Source organism: Mizuhopecten yessoensis, unplaced genomic scaffold (genome assembly GCF_002113885.1).
Source record: "Mizuhopecten yessoensis strain PY_sf001 unplaced genomic scaffold, ASM211388v2 scaffold10959, whole genome shotgun sequence".
Taxonomy (NCBI): domain Eukaryota; kingdom Metazoa; phylum Mollusca; class Bivalvia; order Pectinida; family Pectinidae; genus Mizuhopecten; species Mizuhopecten yessoensis.
Genome location: NW_018408807.1, coordinates 142,542 through 162,393, shown reverse-complemented (window position 1 = coordinate 162,393; position 19,852 = coordinate 142,542). Strand labels below are relative to the sequence as shown.

Below are 19,852 nucleotides of genomic sequence, written 5' to 3'. Positions count from 1 at the left end.
AAATCTACTGACACAACCATTATAAGATTGTACCAAACCTACTCACACAACCATTATAAGATTACACAAAATCTACTGACACAACCATTATAAGATTACACCAAATCTACTGACACAACAACCAATATAAGATTGTACCAAACCTACTCACACAACCATTTGAAGATTACACCAAATCTCCTGACACAACCATAATAAGATTACACCAAACCTGACACAATCATTATAAGATTACACCAAATCTACTGACACAACATTTATAAATTTACACCAAACCTACTGACACAACCATTATGAGATTGTACCAAACCTACTGACACAACCATTATAACAATTACACCAAATCTACTAACACAGCCATTATAAAAATTACACCAAATCTACTGACACAACCAATATAAGATTGTACTAACCCTACTGACACAACCATCATAAAATTACACCAAATCTACTGACACAACCAATATAAGATTGTACTAACCCTACTGACACAACCATCATAAAATTACACCAAATCTACTGACACAACCATTATAAAAATTACACCAAATCTACTGACACAACCAATATAAGATTGTACTAAACCTCCTGACACAACCATCATAAAATTACACCAAATCTACTGACACAACCAATATAAGATTGTACCAAACCTACTCACACAACCATTATAAGATTACACAAAATCTACTGACACAGCCATTATAAGATAACACTAGACCTACTTACACAACCATTATAAGATTACACCAAATTTACTGACACAACCATTATAAGATTGTACCAAACCTACTCACACAACCATTTTAAGATTACACCAAATCTCCTGACACAACCATAATAAGATTACACCAAACCTGACACAATCATTATAAGATTACACCAAATCTACTGAAACATTTTTTATAAGATACAAAAATGTACCACTAGACCTTATGACACAACCATTAAAGAATTTTACCAAATCTACTGACACAAGCAATATAAGATTACACTAAATCTACTGACACAACAACCAATATAAGATTACACCAAATCTACTGACACAACCATTATAAGATTACACAAAATCTACTGACACACCCATTATAAGATTACACCAAATCTACTGACACAACAACCAATATAAGATTGTACCAAACCTACTCACACACCCATTATAAGATTACACCAAATCTCCTGACACAACCATTACAACCATTATAAGATTACACAAAATCTACTGACACAACCATTATAAGATAACACCAAATCTACTGACACAACCATTATAAGATTACACCAAACCTTCTGACACAACAAATGTAAGATTGTACCAAAGCTACTGACACAACCATTAAAAGATTACACCAAACCTACTGACACAACCATTATAAGATTACACCAAACCTTCTGACACAACAAATGTAAGATTGTACCAAAGCTACTGACACAACCATTAAAAGATTACACCAAACCTACTGACACAACCATTATAAGATTGTACCAAACCTCCTCACACAACCATTATAAGATTACACAAAATCTACTGACACAACCATTATAAGATAACACCAAATCTACTGACACAACCATTATAAGATTGTACCAAACCTACTCACACGACCATTCTAAGATTACACAAAATCTACTGACACAACCATTATAAGATTACACCAAATTTTCTGACACAACAAATGTAAGATTGTACCAAATCTACTGACACAACATTTATAAATTTACACCAAACCTACTGACACACCCATTATGAGATTGTACCAAACCTACTGACACAACCATTATAAAAATTACACCAAATCTACTGACACAACCAATATAAGATTGTACCAAACCTACTGACACAACCATTATAAAAATTACACCAAATCTACTGACACAACCAATATAAGATTGTACCAAACCTACTGACACAACCATTATAAAAATTACACCAAATCTACTGACACAACCAATATAAGATTGTACTAAACCTACTCCAAATCTCCTGACACAACCATTATAAAATAACACTAAACCTACTGACACAACCATTATAAGATTGTACCAAACCTCCTCACACAACCATTATAAGATTACACAAAATCTACTGACACAACCATTATAAGATTACACCAAATCTACTGACACAACCAATATAAGATTGTACTAAACCTACTCCAAATCTCCTGACACAACCATTATAAAATAACACTAAACCTACTGACACAACCATTATAAGATTGTACCAAACCTACTTACACAGCCATGATAAGATTACACCAAATCTACTGAAACATTTTTTATAAGATAACACTAGACCTACTTACACAACCATTATAAGATTACACCAAATTTACTGACACAACCATTATAAGATTGTACCAAACCTACTTACACAGCCATTATAAGATTACACCAAATCTACTGAAACATTTTTTATAAGATAACACTAGACCTACTTACACAACCATTATAAGATTACACCAAATCTACTGACACAACCAATATAAGATTGTACCAAACCTACTCACACACCCATTATAAGATTACACCAAATCTCCTGACACAACCATTATAAGATTACACCAAATCTACTGACACAACCATTAAAAGATTACACCAAACCTACTGACACAACCATTATAAGATTGTACCAAACCTACTTACACAGCCATTATAAGATTACACCAAATCTACTGAAACATTTTTTATAAGATACAAAAATGTAACACTAGACCTTATGACACAACCATTAAAGAATTTTACCAAATCTACTGACACAACCAATATAAGATTACACTAAATCTACTGACACAACAACCAATATAAGATTACACCAAATCTACTGACACAACCATTAAAAGATTACACCAAACCTACTGACACAACCATTATAAGATTACAACAAATCTACTGAAACATTTTTTATAAGATACAAAAATGTAACACTAGACCTTATGACACAACCATTAAAGAATTTTACCAAATTACTGACACAACAACCAATATAAGATTACACCAAATCTACTGACACAACAACCAATATAAGATTTTACCAAATCTACTGACACAACAACCAATATAAGATTACACCAAATCTACTGACACAACCTTTGTAAGATTGTATTCCCTGGACATATAGAAATGGCCGGCTGTAAAATCTCCGGTCCCATCCAATATTTATTTTAAGATCAAACTCATGCAACCATACTAACAGAGATATATTTATAGACACAAACTCTTAAGATGTATAACCGTATATTGAAACAATGCCAATAACGAATGACATTGCTGGCTACAGTTTCCGTACTTTTCTAGTCATGTCATTTTAGTAAGCAACCGCATATAGTACTTAAATTTTCAGGGAAAGTTTTTTCAAAGGTCATGAAAATCAACATTTTATATACAAAGCACCACGACACGAAATAAGTAGAGAATTAAATGTTTGAATATTCATAATGTCATAACATACAAATAAAGTTATCGAAAGTTTTAAATAATACATGCAGTACAAAAATCAATATTTAACAATTTTCATTATTCCTACAAAGAATTTTGTCAACTGATGTATCTTTTGGAGTTGAGGCAGACGACAACAGGAAGTATGGCGCAAAAACTCGTTTACCATACACTCAGACTTATCAGAGTCGTCTGCCAGATAATCTGAACATTCCCTGTTAATTGTGTTATATAAACACAAATTGTATTGAAGGACAACTTCCGATGTGTGTTGCGCCAATAATGTAAATGCGGAATGATCAACTCCGCATGGCGTCTAGAGATTACTGGATTCTTTCCATATAGTTAATATTTAAATAATAAGATTTGCTTGGATCGTGTTGCAGTCTGGTTTGTACTTTAACGTTACTTATAAAATTTTATAAGATCAACATGTGGTGTGATATTTCGGTGAGATAGCACTATACGGTCTGCTGTGGCATTGCAGACAGCTTGCACTATAACTTTTCGATTCTTCAGTAAAACCACACTATAAACCTGACTTTCTGTTTTTCAGTAAGGTAGTGTCATAACGTCAGCGCCGTCCAATTGATCTCTGTGTCAAAGGGCATGAAACAGAGAACCGCTTTAATGTGTTACTTCAGAGTGTAGTTGGAATCTGATTCGCCATAGTCTGCTCAGAGCATTGACAACTACAGATTCGTGATAACGTCTAACTGTCCCAATTCTGCAATAGATAGTTAATGTGCTGATCAAGATAAACCTATATAACAGACTCAAATAAAACCTGCTTGTGTGTATGTGTGTTGGAGACAGGGTATGTTAAGTGTTAGTGCCTCCTTGCGATAGCGCGGATCTGATGCCGACATTATAGTGCTACCTCACTGACAATGCCGACATAATAGTGCTACCTCTCTGACCATGCCGACATTATAGTGCTACCTCACTGACAATGCCGACATTATAGTGCTACCTCACTGACAATGCCGACATTATAGTGCTACCTCACTGACAATGCCGAAACCAACCAGCACAGCATGAACGTTAAGCAGAGAAAAACAACTACCGTTTTTAAGGAGTTGGTGTGTCCCGTCCTGGGGACAGAACCCATGCTTTCCTCACCTAGTCCAACATTAAAGCCAAAATTATAAATTAAAAGATACCTATAAGTAGAGAGAAATACAAAGTACTCAAATATTGCAATGGGTGCAGCAGATTTATTTTCGTCTCTTTTATGTCCCAAAGTAGAGGCCACAAATGCAAATTCCTAATTCCGCAGTGGATTCCCATATTAGCCGCATCTAACGAACATGCAGTGGGTAACAGCAGGTGTATTCTATACACAGTCCCTGCAGAGGTGGTAATGCATTGGTATCAATCGGGATATAACGGTACCTATCGGCATATGTCGGTTTGTATTGGTATACATCGGCATGTATCAGAAATTGTGTTTGATGAAATTTTACTCACACTAACAACGAGATATTGGTTTGGTTTGGAATATTGGTGATCATCCATCTACTGTGAAAACACACACAATGTTTCGCTCATGCAGTCATTTTATTTGTAATTTGCTCTTTTTTTGAATGCTGCATCGATCCAATTCAATTCAATTTAAATAAGTCACGTGATTGTAAGTTATATCGGTTAATTCATTAAATAACTTATCAACGTTTTATTTCGAATTTGAATACATTGATTAGTTTGTCCGAGGCAGAGCTATCTGTAACTGGAGGAAGCCCACTCTCTACAACCGTCGTTCTGTAATAGTGAATTACTGCCACACAGATTTAACAGAATACTTAATGGGACATTACCACGTAATTTTATCGAATTTACCTGCCATGTGAGATTATTAATTGGTGGAGATGGCCTGCAAACCACGCCGATTGTTCTAACTGTTGGTAACGGCGGTATACGTGCGGATAACTTGATGTATTCCCCAAGGCTATCTCATAAAATGAACATATCACTTTAAGGCTGTTTGAATGGAGAGCTTACAGAACATAATTCCATAGTTTTATCACAACTAGTTGTTTGTATGGTAATTGAAATATAGCAAGTCTGTCGAAATAGAAAATTCAGATTTATATTTATCATAGGATCTACCAGAAGATATTGTGCTCATAGGGCTATGAACGCGAAGGCAAAAGTATCGTTTTGGCACTTACCACTCACCTCGCAAAAATAACGAGACTATCGTAAGAAGCCTTTTGTGACGTTATGCTGTTCTAGGAATATCGTTTGCACAGACGATACATTTCATTATTGCGAATATTTAGGAATATCAATATTCCCATTACTATTACTATAAATCTTGAATGTGAAATACAAGTGTTGATGAAATACAAGTGTTGATAAATACAAGTGTTGATGAAATACAAGTGTTGATGAAATGTGTTTGCTTGGACGAAGGCAAATTGGTTACGTTCATATCATATGAAGACCTGAACTCCGAGTGTAAAGCATGAGTGAAAATATAGGGCATACAACGGACACTTTTAAATTCTCTTTTTATCACAATATCACAGTATAATGACGCAAATATTACGGCAAAATATAACTTTGGGATTAAGTCGCGTAATATTTGGCGGCATATTGTAATGAGGTCACGCTTGAAAAAGTCTGCGCGCCATTTTGGAATTACCAATTACTAAGTTTTGTAAATATAGCGTTGTATTTGCTACAAATATGTAAAAAGAAATGAAGCTTTAAGTGCAGTATCAGACTAGAATAATGAGGATATTTTGTTTCCTTTCTGTTCTGGCTGTGAGATGATAAACTCGCAAGTGGCGTAAGTGAGAGGTAGCGTTTCAATTATCCAGTCCGACCTCCTTAAAATAAAAGCAAGGCGATCTTTAGATTTTCATTCCCAAAGTTTATTTGCATAATTAAATATTTTACTAACAAACAAACTAATACTTACTACATACAATATACAATAAAAATTATCAATTATATCTTGCACTTCATAATCAACTGTTAACCATTTTCTTATTAATATATAGTAATTAACTTTTACTCATAATTATTCCTTATACAAAATAAAACATTCTTTTTCTATATTATCGCTTTTACATTTACAATTAAGAGGTGTACTGTTCAATATAACCTTAATTTCTTACCTTAAAATAAAAGCAAGGCAATCTTTAGATTTTCATTCCCAAAGTGATTGTTTGGGAGAGATCGAACCTTTTTATACTCAGCACCATAGTGATGGTCAATTGTCTTACTGCTTGACCAATAAATGCAGAATTTCGCATCATGTGATCCTGGTCACCAAGGGTCGGTTCGGTACCCTTGTTTTGGTGATAAGCCCGGGATAATAATTAACTGACCATGTCACTATGTTCTTGTTTAACCGTGTTATGTAAGAACAAGTTGAACGTGACTGTTTACATATACATACATATATCAAAGTACAAAGTCCGAAAGTTCTGGACATCATGACCTTAGTGTTAGGCTGACTTTTCAATTACAAGTCGGCTTCATTATGTACTTTCCTTAATCCTTGACAATCGTATTCCTAATGAGTGCCTTTTTAATCTTTAAATTAAGCCGAGGCCTGGATTATCAATTGTATGAATCCTACGACCATTGGCATTGGATTTTGTTTGATAATTCCATATACTGTATCAATAGCATGTTCGCTAAACTTGATTTACACAATAACATAATATCTTGATATATATATAAATTCTTCATAAAACTGTTACTATACAATAATCACAATAAAAATATAAATCCATCGTAATAGCAGCATGAACGGTGAATCTGCAGCTTTGAATGCAGTAAATAGAGAAACCCATTCTGATTGGACAATATACATCTACAATAGATACTGGACCTTATACCGACTTATTATATCGAATGTTAGGTGAACTCTGGACGTAAATGATCGCTGAAGCAACAAGTGTTTATTTAGATGGAGATGTCGTATGAGATCGTCTCACGTGATGGACGCATATGACCTCTCAAGATAGATCTCTCAGGGAAGTTATTTTTATGAAGAAAGAATGTATTTCTAGAACGATTATCAGACTCATTAAAGGAAATATTTTCTCTATCTGCGATGTAATTATGAATGATAAAACATTACTGTGGGCGTCCTAATTATATCTAACTAATCAGTACCTATTAAAGTAAGCACGTCACACCCATATCACTTCGTCTGCTCTTGGTGATCAGGGTGTAACTGTTTCCACGCGTTATACAGACCTATAAGTCCGTTCCCGCTGAATAAGAAAAATATCATTGATAGTGCTAGGAACGCAATGGGATTAGTTTCATTTTGAAGCTTTTCTTCCCGCCACGCAGGACACTAGACCATGGTAAGAGCAACCATTGAGATGGCGTAAGACAGTTCCAGGAACGCCGTTTCCGAGAATACTTCAATTCAAAATATCTGATAACCATAAATAAACAATGTAAATATAAATATTGACCAGAAGTTATTTCAACATTTCTGGGCTATGACTGAAAAGTGCATTTTCTTTCTTTCTTTTTTCTTTTCTTTCTTCTTTCTGTTAAAACAAAAAGAACATAAGCATGTTGTTTGGTAGTCTGCTCAATGTGGAACATGTTGTTCGGTAATCTGCTCAATGTGGAACTTGTTGTTTGGTAGTCTGCTCAATGTGGAACATGTTGTTTGGTAGTCTGCTCAATGTGGAACATGTTGTTCGGTAATCTGCTCAATGTGGAACTTGTTGTTTGTCCAGTTTTATCCGTGAGAAGAAGAACGATAATATAACAAACGGAAATATTGCATGTTATAATAATAATAATACACATTTGATATAGCTCCCTATCTAGCTAACATTAGCTACTCTTAAGCGCTTTACAGTACATAGATATACAATTAATACAATCAGCATATACATTAATCAATACAATTTTGAGGAAATCGCTGTCGTATCAGGCGCTTACTACTAGTCCTATGCCACATGGCTAACATCTCCCTATCTGTGTATGCCTGCGTGTGTGCTGGAGATGTATTGAGTTCTGTTTTGTAGTGGGACCGTGCTTTGCAACAGCACATATACCGCAACATCCACCTTAGACCATTTTATACTCCACTTTGGTTGTTCAAGTTCAAGTTCTTTATTAACTTTGAGTCTTGCGACTCATCAGTGTAACACATATACATGATATATATGTATATATATATACTTTCTCATAACATTGACAAATATCGAAAATACTAATAAATACACAGACGAGGGTTGTTGGAGTTGTGGTATGGTATTATTTCTATAGGTTTGTAACGTTAGATAAAAATGATAAGCAACCATTACGATTTCAGGCACTTTTCTTTCATCAAGCTTATTTCTATGTGAAAACTGTCCTTCTCAGTTTTATAACCATGCTTTTAGTGTTCGACCAGGATAAAACCTATTTTGTGTAATGACGTCACAATGACTTGAATATACATTTACAAATCACTGTGACGTCATTTCTTTCCCGGCCAAAACTTCACCTAAGTATGACAATTAAAACATCGTTCATCGGCTGTGACAATAACATTTTAGGTCACCTCATGAGCTTTACTCAAGTGACCTATTCCGATCACTTTCCGTTCGTCGTCGTCCGTCGTGCGTTAACTTTTTACATTTTCAACTTTTTCTCAAGAACCAGTTGATGGAATTTTTTCAAACCTTGTCAGAATCATCATTGGTAGATGAGGCTACAGAATTGTAAAATTGCGATTCCTACTCCAATCCCTGGCGCCAGGGTGAGGCCCCAAGGGGAAAATTAACCAATATTTCAAAAATCTTCTCCTCCAGACTCAGAGATACTACAGACATTTTCTCTGCATGGATGGAAAGATCATCAGGGTCTCTATTTAAATTGTAAATTTAAGGACCCTCGAGCTTTTCGTTCTCCCTTGGGGAGGGGGTAAAGTTTACTATAGTTTATATAGGGAAACAACACTTTTGGGTATATTTTGACAATTTTCCGTAGGAAATTATTCTTACTTGGTGAGAATTATCCTAAGAGTAAAATGGTATTAAAATGTAAAATTCGAATTCCTACCCCAACCCTAGGGGCCAGGGTGGGCCCCAAAGGGAAAATTAACCAATATTTCAAAAATCTTCTTCTCCAGACTCAATGGTACTACAGTCATTTTCTCTGCATGGATGGAAAGATCATCAGGGGCTGTATTTCAGTTGTAAATTTCAGGACCCCCGGGCCATCCCTTCTCCCTGTGGGAGGGGGTAAAGTTTACTATAGTTTATATAGGGAAATAACACTTTTGGGTATATTTTATCCTTTTTCAGCAGAAAATTATTCAAACTAGGTCAGAACCATCTTTGGTGGATGAGGGTATTACGTTGTAAAGTTGGAATTCCTGCCCCATCCCCAGGGGCTAGGGCGGGGCCCCAAAGGGAACATTAACCAATATTTTAAAATTCCTATCCTTTGATGACCTGACAAGTATTGTATTTCACTTAGTTTACATGCTGATTTCCACATCACATCTAAACAATAAAATAAAGCTACCAGTACCTATAATATAACTCAGGTGACCGCTAAGGCCCTTGGGCCTCTTGTATAATACTGTATTCATATATTAAACTAACCCTAATTGGGTAACAACCAGAACGAGCGAACGTTTTTCTACCAAGAGGTAATGGGTTCGACGATTTTACCATATTGGAGCGAACCGGAAGTAGACGTGATTTATCGAAACAACGAGATTTATTTTCAGATATCTTTGATAAGGAAAAGAGAAGTTTAAAATGTCGTTTGTGAGTTTTATGTAATGTTTCTATTTGACAGGGTGAAAGCACCGCCTCTAAACAACCAATGGACGAACCGCCTTACTACCGCGAACAACACCGAAACCGCTTCAATGATACGTCACGAAGTCTGAGACATGCGCTCCACTCAGAAATGGAAATCATGGGCAATGGAGCACGCGTACGTATACAATGTTTATTAACACTTATACTCAAGATACCAGTCTACTGTGGTATACTACCTTACACATAGTGCGTATACCTGTCACCTCTATCAGAATTATCTCCTTTGGTATACGTAACTCGGCATTATCAGATGAATATTATCCGAGTTTTGCAAATGCATGCATTTTTTTTTTTAAATATTTCCTCACATAATCAACCATGTCAAAATTACCATTGATAAAGTGAAATAGATATGTTTTGTAGCTGTTGTTAATGGTTAGAGACTGTAGAATCATATTCCATTGGATATCATTTTAATTACGTTACCCGTTTGTTAAAATCTCGTTATTTCAACTAACAATTTTTAATGGAGGTTGATGAACAAGTGTGACGTTCACATATCCAGTTACAAATAAAGAGATACAGAACACGATTTCAGTTTTTAACCAATCATGAGATTGAGTTAGATTTTGAAGAAAAAAAATTAAACAGATTTTTTTTACATTTAATATTTTGAAGTTTCATGAGGAGTTAAACCTTAAAAAATTATGACATCCTTTTAAATATTACAGGAGCAAAAACTTTCAATCTGGTGTCATAAATTCTATATGTAACGCAAAGTCGTTTAAAAACTTTTATGTCATTATCATAACTCTTTGTTTTCTAGATTGCATTCCCAGTGATATATTGCCCAGTATTCGTCCTCTATAAGTACGTGCAGTGAGTGTATAAGCCATTTACAAGGACATTTAGTAGCAGATTATCGCCACAATTTGTCCTCATTAAGAGCCATTATGTTCTCCCTTACACACGATTACCTGATCCTACATTGAAATATGACTCTCTGTGTTGTTGAGTGAGTAGATAACATTCGTACTATATATATATATACTGTACGTTACTTCTTATCAGCGATATCGGTGCTAACTAAGATACGAGCGGGTCTCAGAAATAATACAATGTTGTTTTACAATTATATAATGCAACAAGCTTAGATAACTAGCATACATTACGCGTATACTGTTATTTTCGCTGCCCAATGTTTTGGCAGTTTTGCATACGATTTAATTTCGTTGTGTTTTTATTTGACATCTTTACCGCTTTATACCTTCTATTTTATGATGATTTTCACATTGTCATTGAGAGATATTTCGCATGAGTTTATCAATCATTGAATGTGTTACACCGCAATTAAAGCGAAATGTATTGCCAATTAGATGTAAACTTTCAGTATGTACATGTACTAATGAACAAACAGCAAAGTATGTCACATGGATTTTATCAGTTCTGTGGGCCTGTACTGGTACATATCCAGTCTGATGGGATTATTATTCACATCAAGAAAATAACGTTAGTGACGGAGCTTTATTCCTTTGGCGTTTCCCCTGCCACAAAGGAAGCACTTTTTCAAAGCAGTAAAGTGTAAGATTATAAATATAACAAATCATTTACTCTGGAAATGCTATAATACTAATAGGAAAATATTGCTGTCTGTCTGTCTCAATCATTTATTTACGTCCCCGCCATTTCTGTCTGTTTCCACCATATCCCAGCATGCATCGGTGTCACTTTCCATTTTTTTTGTTATTTAAACATATTTATTGCTTTTTTTTACATAGCAATGGAATTGGGCACAAGTTTTACAACTTATATCAAACCCTTTCCCTGTACAATAATATTTATTAACAAAATTTCATGATAGCAGAACTACGTAGATAAGCTATGTATTATAAATTAATTAATCAGTGACATGCATACACCCACAAATTCACGCACCGAACCACACGCATGCGCACAAATATAAACATGCACATGTAGATAAAGGAAGATAGAGAGATAGGGGATGGTGAGAGGGGGAGGAGAGAGAGAGGGTGAAGAGGGGGTTAGAGAGTCCGATTTGTGTGCTGATTAGTCACATGACACATTGTCACAAACGGTCTCAATCGAAATATTCTAGGTCTTTTTCCTGTAGAAATTTACACAAAATTACATTTGGCTGTATCGAGTGATAGATCATCACTTATCCCACCTGGTATTAAGGGCTTAGTTGGCCTACGTCGGGACAAATGTATGCGTCATCAGTCTACCATTTCTGTCCACTTACATGGCACTTTTGCGGTGAGACAAACGCACAAAAAAATGGGAAAAAAATCCAAGAAAGGGCTTTAAAATTTATTTACGATGAACGCGAAAATACATATGAAAATTTACTTGCCCGCTCAAAATTACCATCACTCAAAATCAGACGACTCGGAAATTTTGCAAAAGAAGTATTTAAAATCACAAATAAACAGACACCAACATACCTACACGACCTTATCAACATCACAGAAAAAAACATATACATTCAGATATCACAACACAGCAGATATACCACATTTTAGGACTACAAAGTATGGTAAACACTCATTTCAATCTGAAGCAACTAAAATATGGAATGCCCTACCAGACCACTTCAGAACAACAACTACACTAACACAATTTAAGACACTAATAAACAGCTGGTATGGGAAATGCAAATGCAACACATGCAGACAAAACACATAGGCTCACAATACAGTTTTAACAACCAGTTTTTAGCTAAAGCTTACCTCTACTTATGTCACCTCTCTATTAGATAGTGCTCATCTTTTAATTTGTTTTGCCAAATATTTATTGTGTAACTGTGCATGTCATTTTATGCTTCGGTTTTAATAGCTCAATAGAGCTAATGTTGTACTGCTTTAACCATACCGACGTTAAATAAAACTTTTGATTTGATTTGATTTTGATTATCAACTTTCCAATAAACATTTCTTTGACCAAAGAGGTCTTCGAGTTCTCCTCGCCTGTTGAATAACATGTAGAAGCGATGCGCGACTACATGTATCTTATATACTGTAACATTATTGGAAGTATGCCTTTAAAATTGGATAGACTCTACAATTTCATATTTGTTTGCACGGAACAAACGTCATTTGAATCGCTTTTGGTTATTACTCGCTTTCAGTGTACTTACAGTATATAATTATGTCGAATAAAAAGATTTTAACGAGTATGTAACTATATCATAAGAACATCTCGTATCAAGCAATATTCCATCTGAAAACGTAGAATTAATCGGTACAAAATGACATTGTTTTTTAAGTCAATATCCGTAAATAGCATTATCTTATAACTTAATTCTTCTTCTCTAATTATAAACCACAAGGGGCAGAACAGACGATAGAGAATTAAATTAGTCTAGTGTAGCACAGTGTCCTAGTGTAGCACAGTGTCCTAGTGTCCACAAACAGAGTCTTATAACAGTGATACTACCGGAGCTTTGTGTATCATTTGTACATGTATAGCATGTCATAGGGTATGAGGTTAACACTGGGGATTAAACAGAGTCTTATAACAGTGATACTACCGGAGCTTTGTGTATCATTTGTACATGTATAGCATGTCATAGGGTATGAGGTTAACACTGGGGATTAAACAGAGTCTTATAACAGTGATACTACCGGAGCTTTGTGTATCATTTGTACATGTATAGCATGTCATAGGGTATGAGGTTAACACTGGGGATTGTCACACAGATAAATCTATTACGCCACGGAATAAGATCTAATTCCGTCGTTATGCCAACGGTTAAATGTTTAACAAAGGTTCGTTTAAAAGAATTCCATCAGAACCATAAAAGTTATGGAGATTATATCAGGTTTCTAGACTATGCACATGTAAGTTCAGAGGACTTTGAGCGACATCTGGGCAGGGACGTCTCTGATCTGGGATTTAAAGTTTCAATTTTAGGTAGGAATCTACACTGGATTACTTCCCTTAGAATAATTTCTTTCCGCTAGGTTACGATCAGGTTCTATTTCGAAGAATAATGCTATAGAAAATATGGTAGAAAAAAACAAGTCACGTGAACCCTGTCTGTATAGTGCAGTAAAGCTAGTCCGTGGTAGATTATTTATTCTTTTGGTTGAATAAACCTTAAAATAACTGACCAGATACTGTGCACTTCTCAAGGACATTTTCACTTTAATTTTCTAATGATTGTTTTCGGTGGTTTAATTTTTGTTTTGTTTGAAACATATTTTATTGTAATTTCTATACAAAGGGAGTTGGGCACAAGTTTAACAACTTATATTAAGCCCTTTCCCTACAATATATTAATACAAATTTTCAAGGTAGCATAATACATATATATTTACATCGGTTTTAATTAAGAGAGATATACAGAGAGGTAGTGAAGAGAGACCGAGAGAGGGGAGAGAGAGGGTGGGAGAGAGAAGGGGTGATGGGAGAGAGGGATGAGAGGGGAGGGAGAGAGAGAGAGAGGGGGGGGGGGGGGGNGAGAGAGAGTAATCCTTAGAATAACCACTAACAGTCTAGTTCAAAGTACATGTATGATAATTTAACAAAGCTGAGTTCCGTAATGTATTAAGTAATAAACTATCGGTGTATCCCGGATCATGTGAGTTTTCCTTCTCCATGTAAACGGAACCAGTGATAGTCTAATCACTATTCACAACTTTCTGCTATTCAAATGTTCATCACAGCCCGTGCCTTGTAGCTTTCTCTTTAAAAAAATACTTAAAAATATAATTTGAAACGAAAATATGATATGGCTTGTAATTTTGGTTGTTTCGTTAGAATAGAAAAATAATATCCTTTTAAATATTTTTGTTTACCGATGTCAAAGTTCCAAGCGTTTCTCCACACAGCCAAATGTACGCCCGTCTCCCCGACACACCTTAACGGGTGTCGGCCCTAGTCACAATGGATGGGTGTACATGTGTTTACCTATGAGTTACCGTGAACGTCCACGACTTACTCCAACATTTCGCCTGGTAACAAGTACTCATGAAACGGTCAGATGACGCTACTACCTCCGGCATGTTACCTATTCACACCTGGCCGTACCTTTGGTCCAGGTAGAAGCACCTCGGGGCAATTTGACGTAATAGTTGTCTGGTAGATTTGAGACCGATAACAGGCGACAATTCATTATCGTGGCAGGGCTTTATCAGGAGAGAACGTTGCCGTATTAAAAACAGAAATCTATCGAGGCCGCTTTTGGTATCGATCTTTTTCAATAGCTTTGCTTGTACCCATCTCCGCTACGTCCAATCATTCCGTACTAAGAACGAATGTTGTTCAGCTGATGCAGCCAGTGGAAACATGCGGCAGTATTTACCGGTACAGCAAAAGAGGACACCAACTTTACACTTGATCAAACGAGGAACAAGTGACATTAGAGGGAAATTGAATTCGGAGGCCACATCCGCCACCACGTCCAGTTATCGACTCGGGAGAACTTTGAGTGGTTGATCACATTTTAGGACCAAATAAGGAAAAGTGTGACGTGTGGAAAAGTGTTATTATTACAAATATCATCATTTATGTTTGTGAAGTGGATTACTTATATAAACATGAGTCTGTATGTGGTACCTCAAATAACTAAGACGTGAGTCGGCTGGTGTACAAATTCCGGAAAAGAACACTTTAAGAAAGGAGTGTTATTTATAAGTATACTTTTGTGTGACGACGTCCCGGCCACTCATTCATTATGACTTAACATATGTTAACCTTTATACAGTTCGCCTGGTCACGCGCTTGGCTTTGTTAATTGGGCTTTGGTAATTGGAGGTTCTTTGTGAATTATTCCAGTTTTATAAATTTTACCATGTTTACAAAATCCGGATTATACCGACTTCCTGGACTGGCTGATGAAACGAAAAAAGAGGTACCCTTTTTATTCCTTTTAACAATCTTCACAATGATTCCCTGTAGAACATCGTAAACAACATGATGTTACTTATTCACCTGTACATCTCTCTTAAAATTACAATTCACACAGGATAAAAGGCTCTGCTTTTTTTTTTAGAAATAATCGTTTTTGGTTCGTTATTCATTACCGATAAAGATATCAAAGTCCGTGGTTTTATATACTAAAATGTTGTAGAGATATATTGCTTTGTTTTAAAAAACATGTTTTTTTTTTTTTATAGTTTTGGACTGCTGATAAAGGTCAAAGTTTATTACATTTTTACGTCTATTTACAACATATCTGTATACTTGCTGTGTACACAATGTTAATTTAATTTAAAATATAAAATCAATACTACCATATTATAAACATTGTTTGAGGAGTTTCTGGACAACGTGGACTTGCCCATTGAAATCTATGGGTATGTATGTATGGTAAACAGTATTCTCCTATCGAATCTAGCAGTTCTCAACAATAAATCAATCTATAACCGTATATCGGAACAGATAGCAGATACAAGATGGATTTAATTTTGATAAGTATATATATTGTTCAGTAATGTTGTTGTCCATTGGTTAAAATCTGATGGTATCATACAAGTATATGCGAACGATTTTGAATATGAGGTTTGTTGCCCCATTTATATATGAGGTTTGTTACCACATTTATAAATGAGGTTTGTTACCACATTTATATACGAGATTTGTTGCCGCATTTATATATGAGGTTTGTTGCCAAATTTATATATGAGGTTTGTTACCTCATTTATATTTGAGGTTTGTTACCACATTTATATATAAGATTTGTTACCACATTTATATATGAGGTTTGTTGCCCCATTTATATATGAGATTTGTTGCCACATTTATATATGAGGTTTGTTACCACATTTATAAATGAGGTTTGTTACCACATTTATATCCGAGATTTGTTGCCGCATTTATATATGAGGTTTGTTACCTCATTTATATATGAGATTTGTTGCCCCCTTTATATATGAGGTTTGTTACCACATTTATAAATGAGGTTTGTTACCACATTTATATCCGAGATTTGTTGCCGCATTTATATATGAAGTTTGTTGCCAAATTTATATATGAGGTTTGTTGCCACATTTATATATGAGGTTTGTTACCACATTTATATACGAGATTTGTTGCCGCATTTATATATGAAGTTTGTTGCCAAATTTATATATGAGGTTTGTTACCTCATTTATATTTGAGGTTTGTTACCACATTTATATATGAGGTTTGTTGCCTCATTTATATATGAGGTTTGTTACCACATTTATATACGAGATTTGTTGCCGCATTTATATATGAGGTTTGTTGCCAAATTTATATATGAGGTTTGTTACCACATTTATATATGAGATTTGTTGCCCCATTTATATATGAGATTTGTTACCACATTTATATATGAGGTTTGTTACCACATTTATATATGAGATTTGTTGCCCCATTTATATATGAGGTTTGTTACCACATTTATATATGAGGTTTGTTACCACATTTATATATGAGATTTGTTGCCCCATTTATATATGAGGTTTGTTGCCACATTTATATATGAGGTTTGTTACCACATTTATATATGAGATTTGTTGCCCCATTTATATATGAGGTTTGTTGCCACATTTATATATGAGGTTTGTTACCACATTTATATATGAGATTTGTTGCCCCATTTATATATGAGGTTTGTTGCCACATTTATATATGAGGTTTGTTACCACATTTATATATGAGATTTGTTGCCCCATTTATATATGAGGTTTGTTGCCACATTTATATATGAGGTTTGTTACCACATTTATATATGAGATTTGTTGCCCCATTTATATATGAGGTTTGTTGCCACATTTATATATGAGGTTTGTTACCACATTTATATATGAGATTTGTTGCCCCATTTATATATGAGGTTTGTTGCCACATTTATATATGAGGTTTGTTACCACATTTATATATGAGATTTGTTGCCCCATTTATATATGAGGTTTGTTACCACATTTATATATGAGATTTGTTGCCCCATTTATATATGAGGTTTGTTGCCACATTTATATATGAGGTTTGTTACCACATTTATATATGAGATTTGTTGCCCCATTTATATATGAGGTTTGTTGCCACATTTATATATGAGGTTTGTTACCACATTTATATATGAGATTTGTTGCCCCATTTATATATGAGGTTTGTTGCCACATTTATATATGAGGTTTGTTACCACATTTATATATGAGATTTGTTGCCCCATTTATATATGAGGTTTGTTGCCACATTTATATATGAGGTTTGTTACCACATTTATATATGAGATTTGTTGCCCCATTTATATATGAGGTTTGTTGCCACATTTATATATGAGGTTTGTTACCACATTTATATATGAGATTTGTTGCCCCATTTATATATGAGGTTTGTTGCCACATTTATATATGAGGTTTGTTACCACATTTATATATGAGATTTGTTGCCCCATTTATATATGAGGTTTGTTGCCACATTTATATATGAGGTTTGTTACCACATTTATATATGAGATTTGTTGCCCCATTTATATATGAGGTTTGTTGCCCCATTTATATATGAGATTTGTTGCCCCATTTATATATGAGGTTTGTTGCCCCATTTATATATGAGGTTTGTTACCACATTTATATATGAGGTTTGTTGCCACATTTATATATGAGATTTGTTGCCCCATTTATATATGAGGTTTGTTGCCCCATTTATATATGAGGTTTGTTACCACATTTATATATGAGGTTTGTTGCCACATTTATATATGAGGTTTGTTGCCCCATTTATATATGAGGTTTGTTACCACATTTATATATGAGGTTTGTTGCCACATTTATATATGAGGTTTGTTGCCCCATTTATATATGAGGTTTGTTACCACATTTATATATGAGGTTTGTTGCCACATTTATATATGAGGTTTGTTGCCCCATTTATATATGAGGTTTGTTACCACATTTATATATGAGGTTTGTTGCCACATTTATATATGAGGTTTGTTGCCCCATTTATATATGAGGTTTGTTACCACATTTATATATGAGGTTTGTTGCCCCATTTATATATGAGGTTTGTTACCACATTTATATATGAGGTTTGTTGCCACATTTATATATGAGGTTTGTTGCCCCATTTATATATGAGGTTTGTTACCACATTTATATATGAGGTTTGTTGCCACATTTATATATGAGGTTTGTTGCCCCATTTATATATGAGGTTTGTTACCACATTTATATATGAGGTTTGTTGCCACATTTATATATGAGGTTTGTTGCCCCATTTATATATGAGGTTTGTTACCACATTTATATATGAGGTTTGTTGCCACATTTATATATGAGGTTTGTTGCCCCATTTATATATGAGGTTTGTTACCACATTTATATATGAGGTTTGTTGCCCCATTTATATATGAGGTTTGTTACCACATTTATATATGAGGTTTGTTGCCACATTTATATATGAGGTTTGTTGCCCCATTTATATATGAGGTTTGTTACCACATTTATATATGAGGTTTGTTGCCCCATTTATATATGAGGTTTGTTACCACATTTATATATGAGGTTTGTTGCCCCATTTATATATGAGGTTTGTTACCACATTTATATATGAGGTTTGTTGCCCCATTTATATATGAGGTTTGTTACCACATTTATATATGAGGTTTGTTGCCCCATTTATATATGAGGTTTGTTACCACATTTATATATGAGGTTTGTTGCCCCATTTAT

General features: G+C 34.7%; 1 protein-coding gene across 2 annotated transcripts in view; it reads left to right on the top strand.

The window, feature by feature from the left end:
- The window catches only part of LOC110464095 (tetraspanin-18-like), an 83,807-nt gene that overhangs the window by 31,297 nt on the left and 32,658 nt on the right, over nt 1-19,852 (top strand). Inside the window, exon 3 of one of the 2 annotated variants that reach the window (XM_021519144.1) lies at nt 10,219-10,359. In XM_021519144.1, the coding sequence (XP_021374819.1) occupies nt 10,219-10,359 (141 nt within the window). Of the gene's footprint in view, nt 1-10,218; nt 10,360-15,208; nt 16,060-19,852 lie in introns of those variants that run through there. The other variant, XM_021519145.1, reaches the window with a different exon arrangement.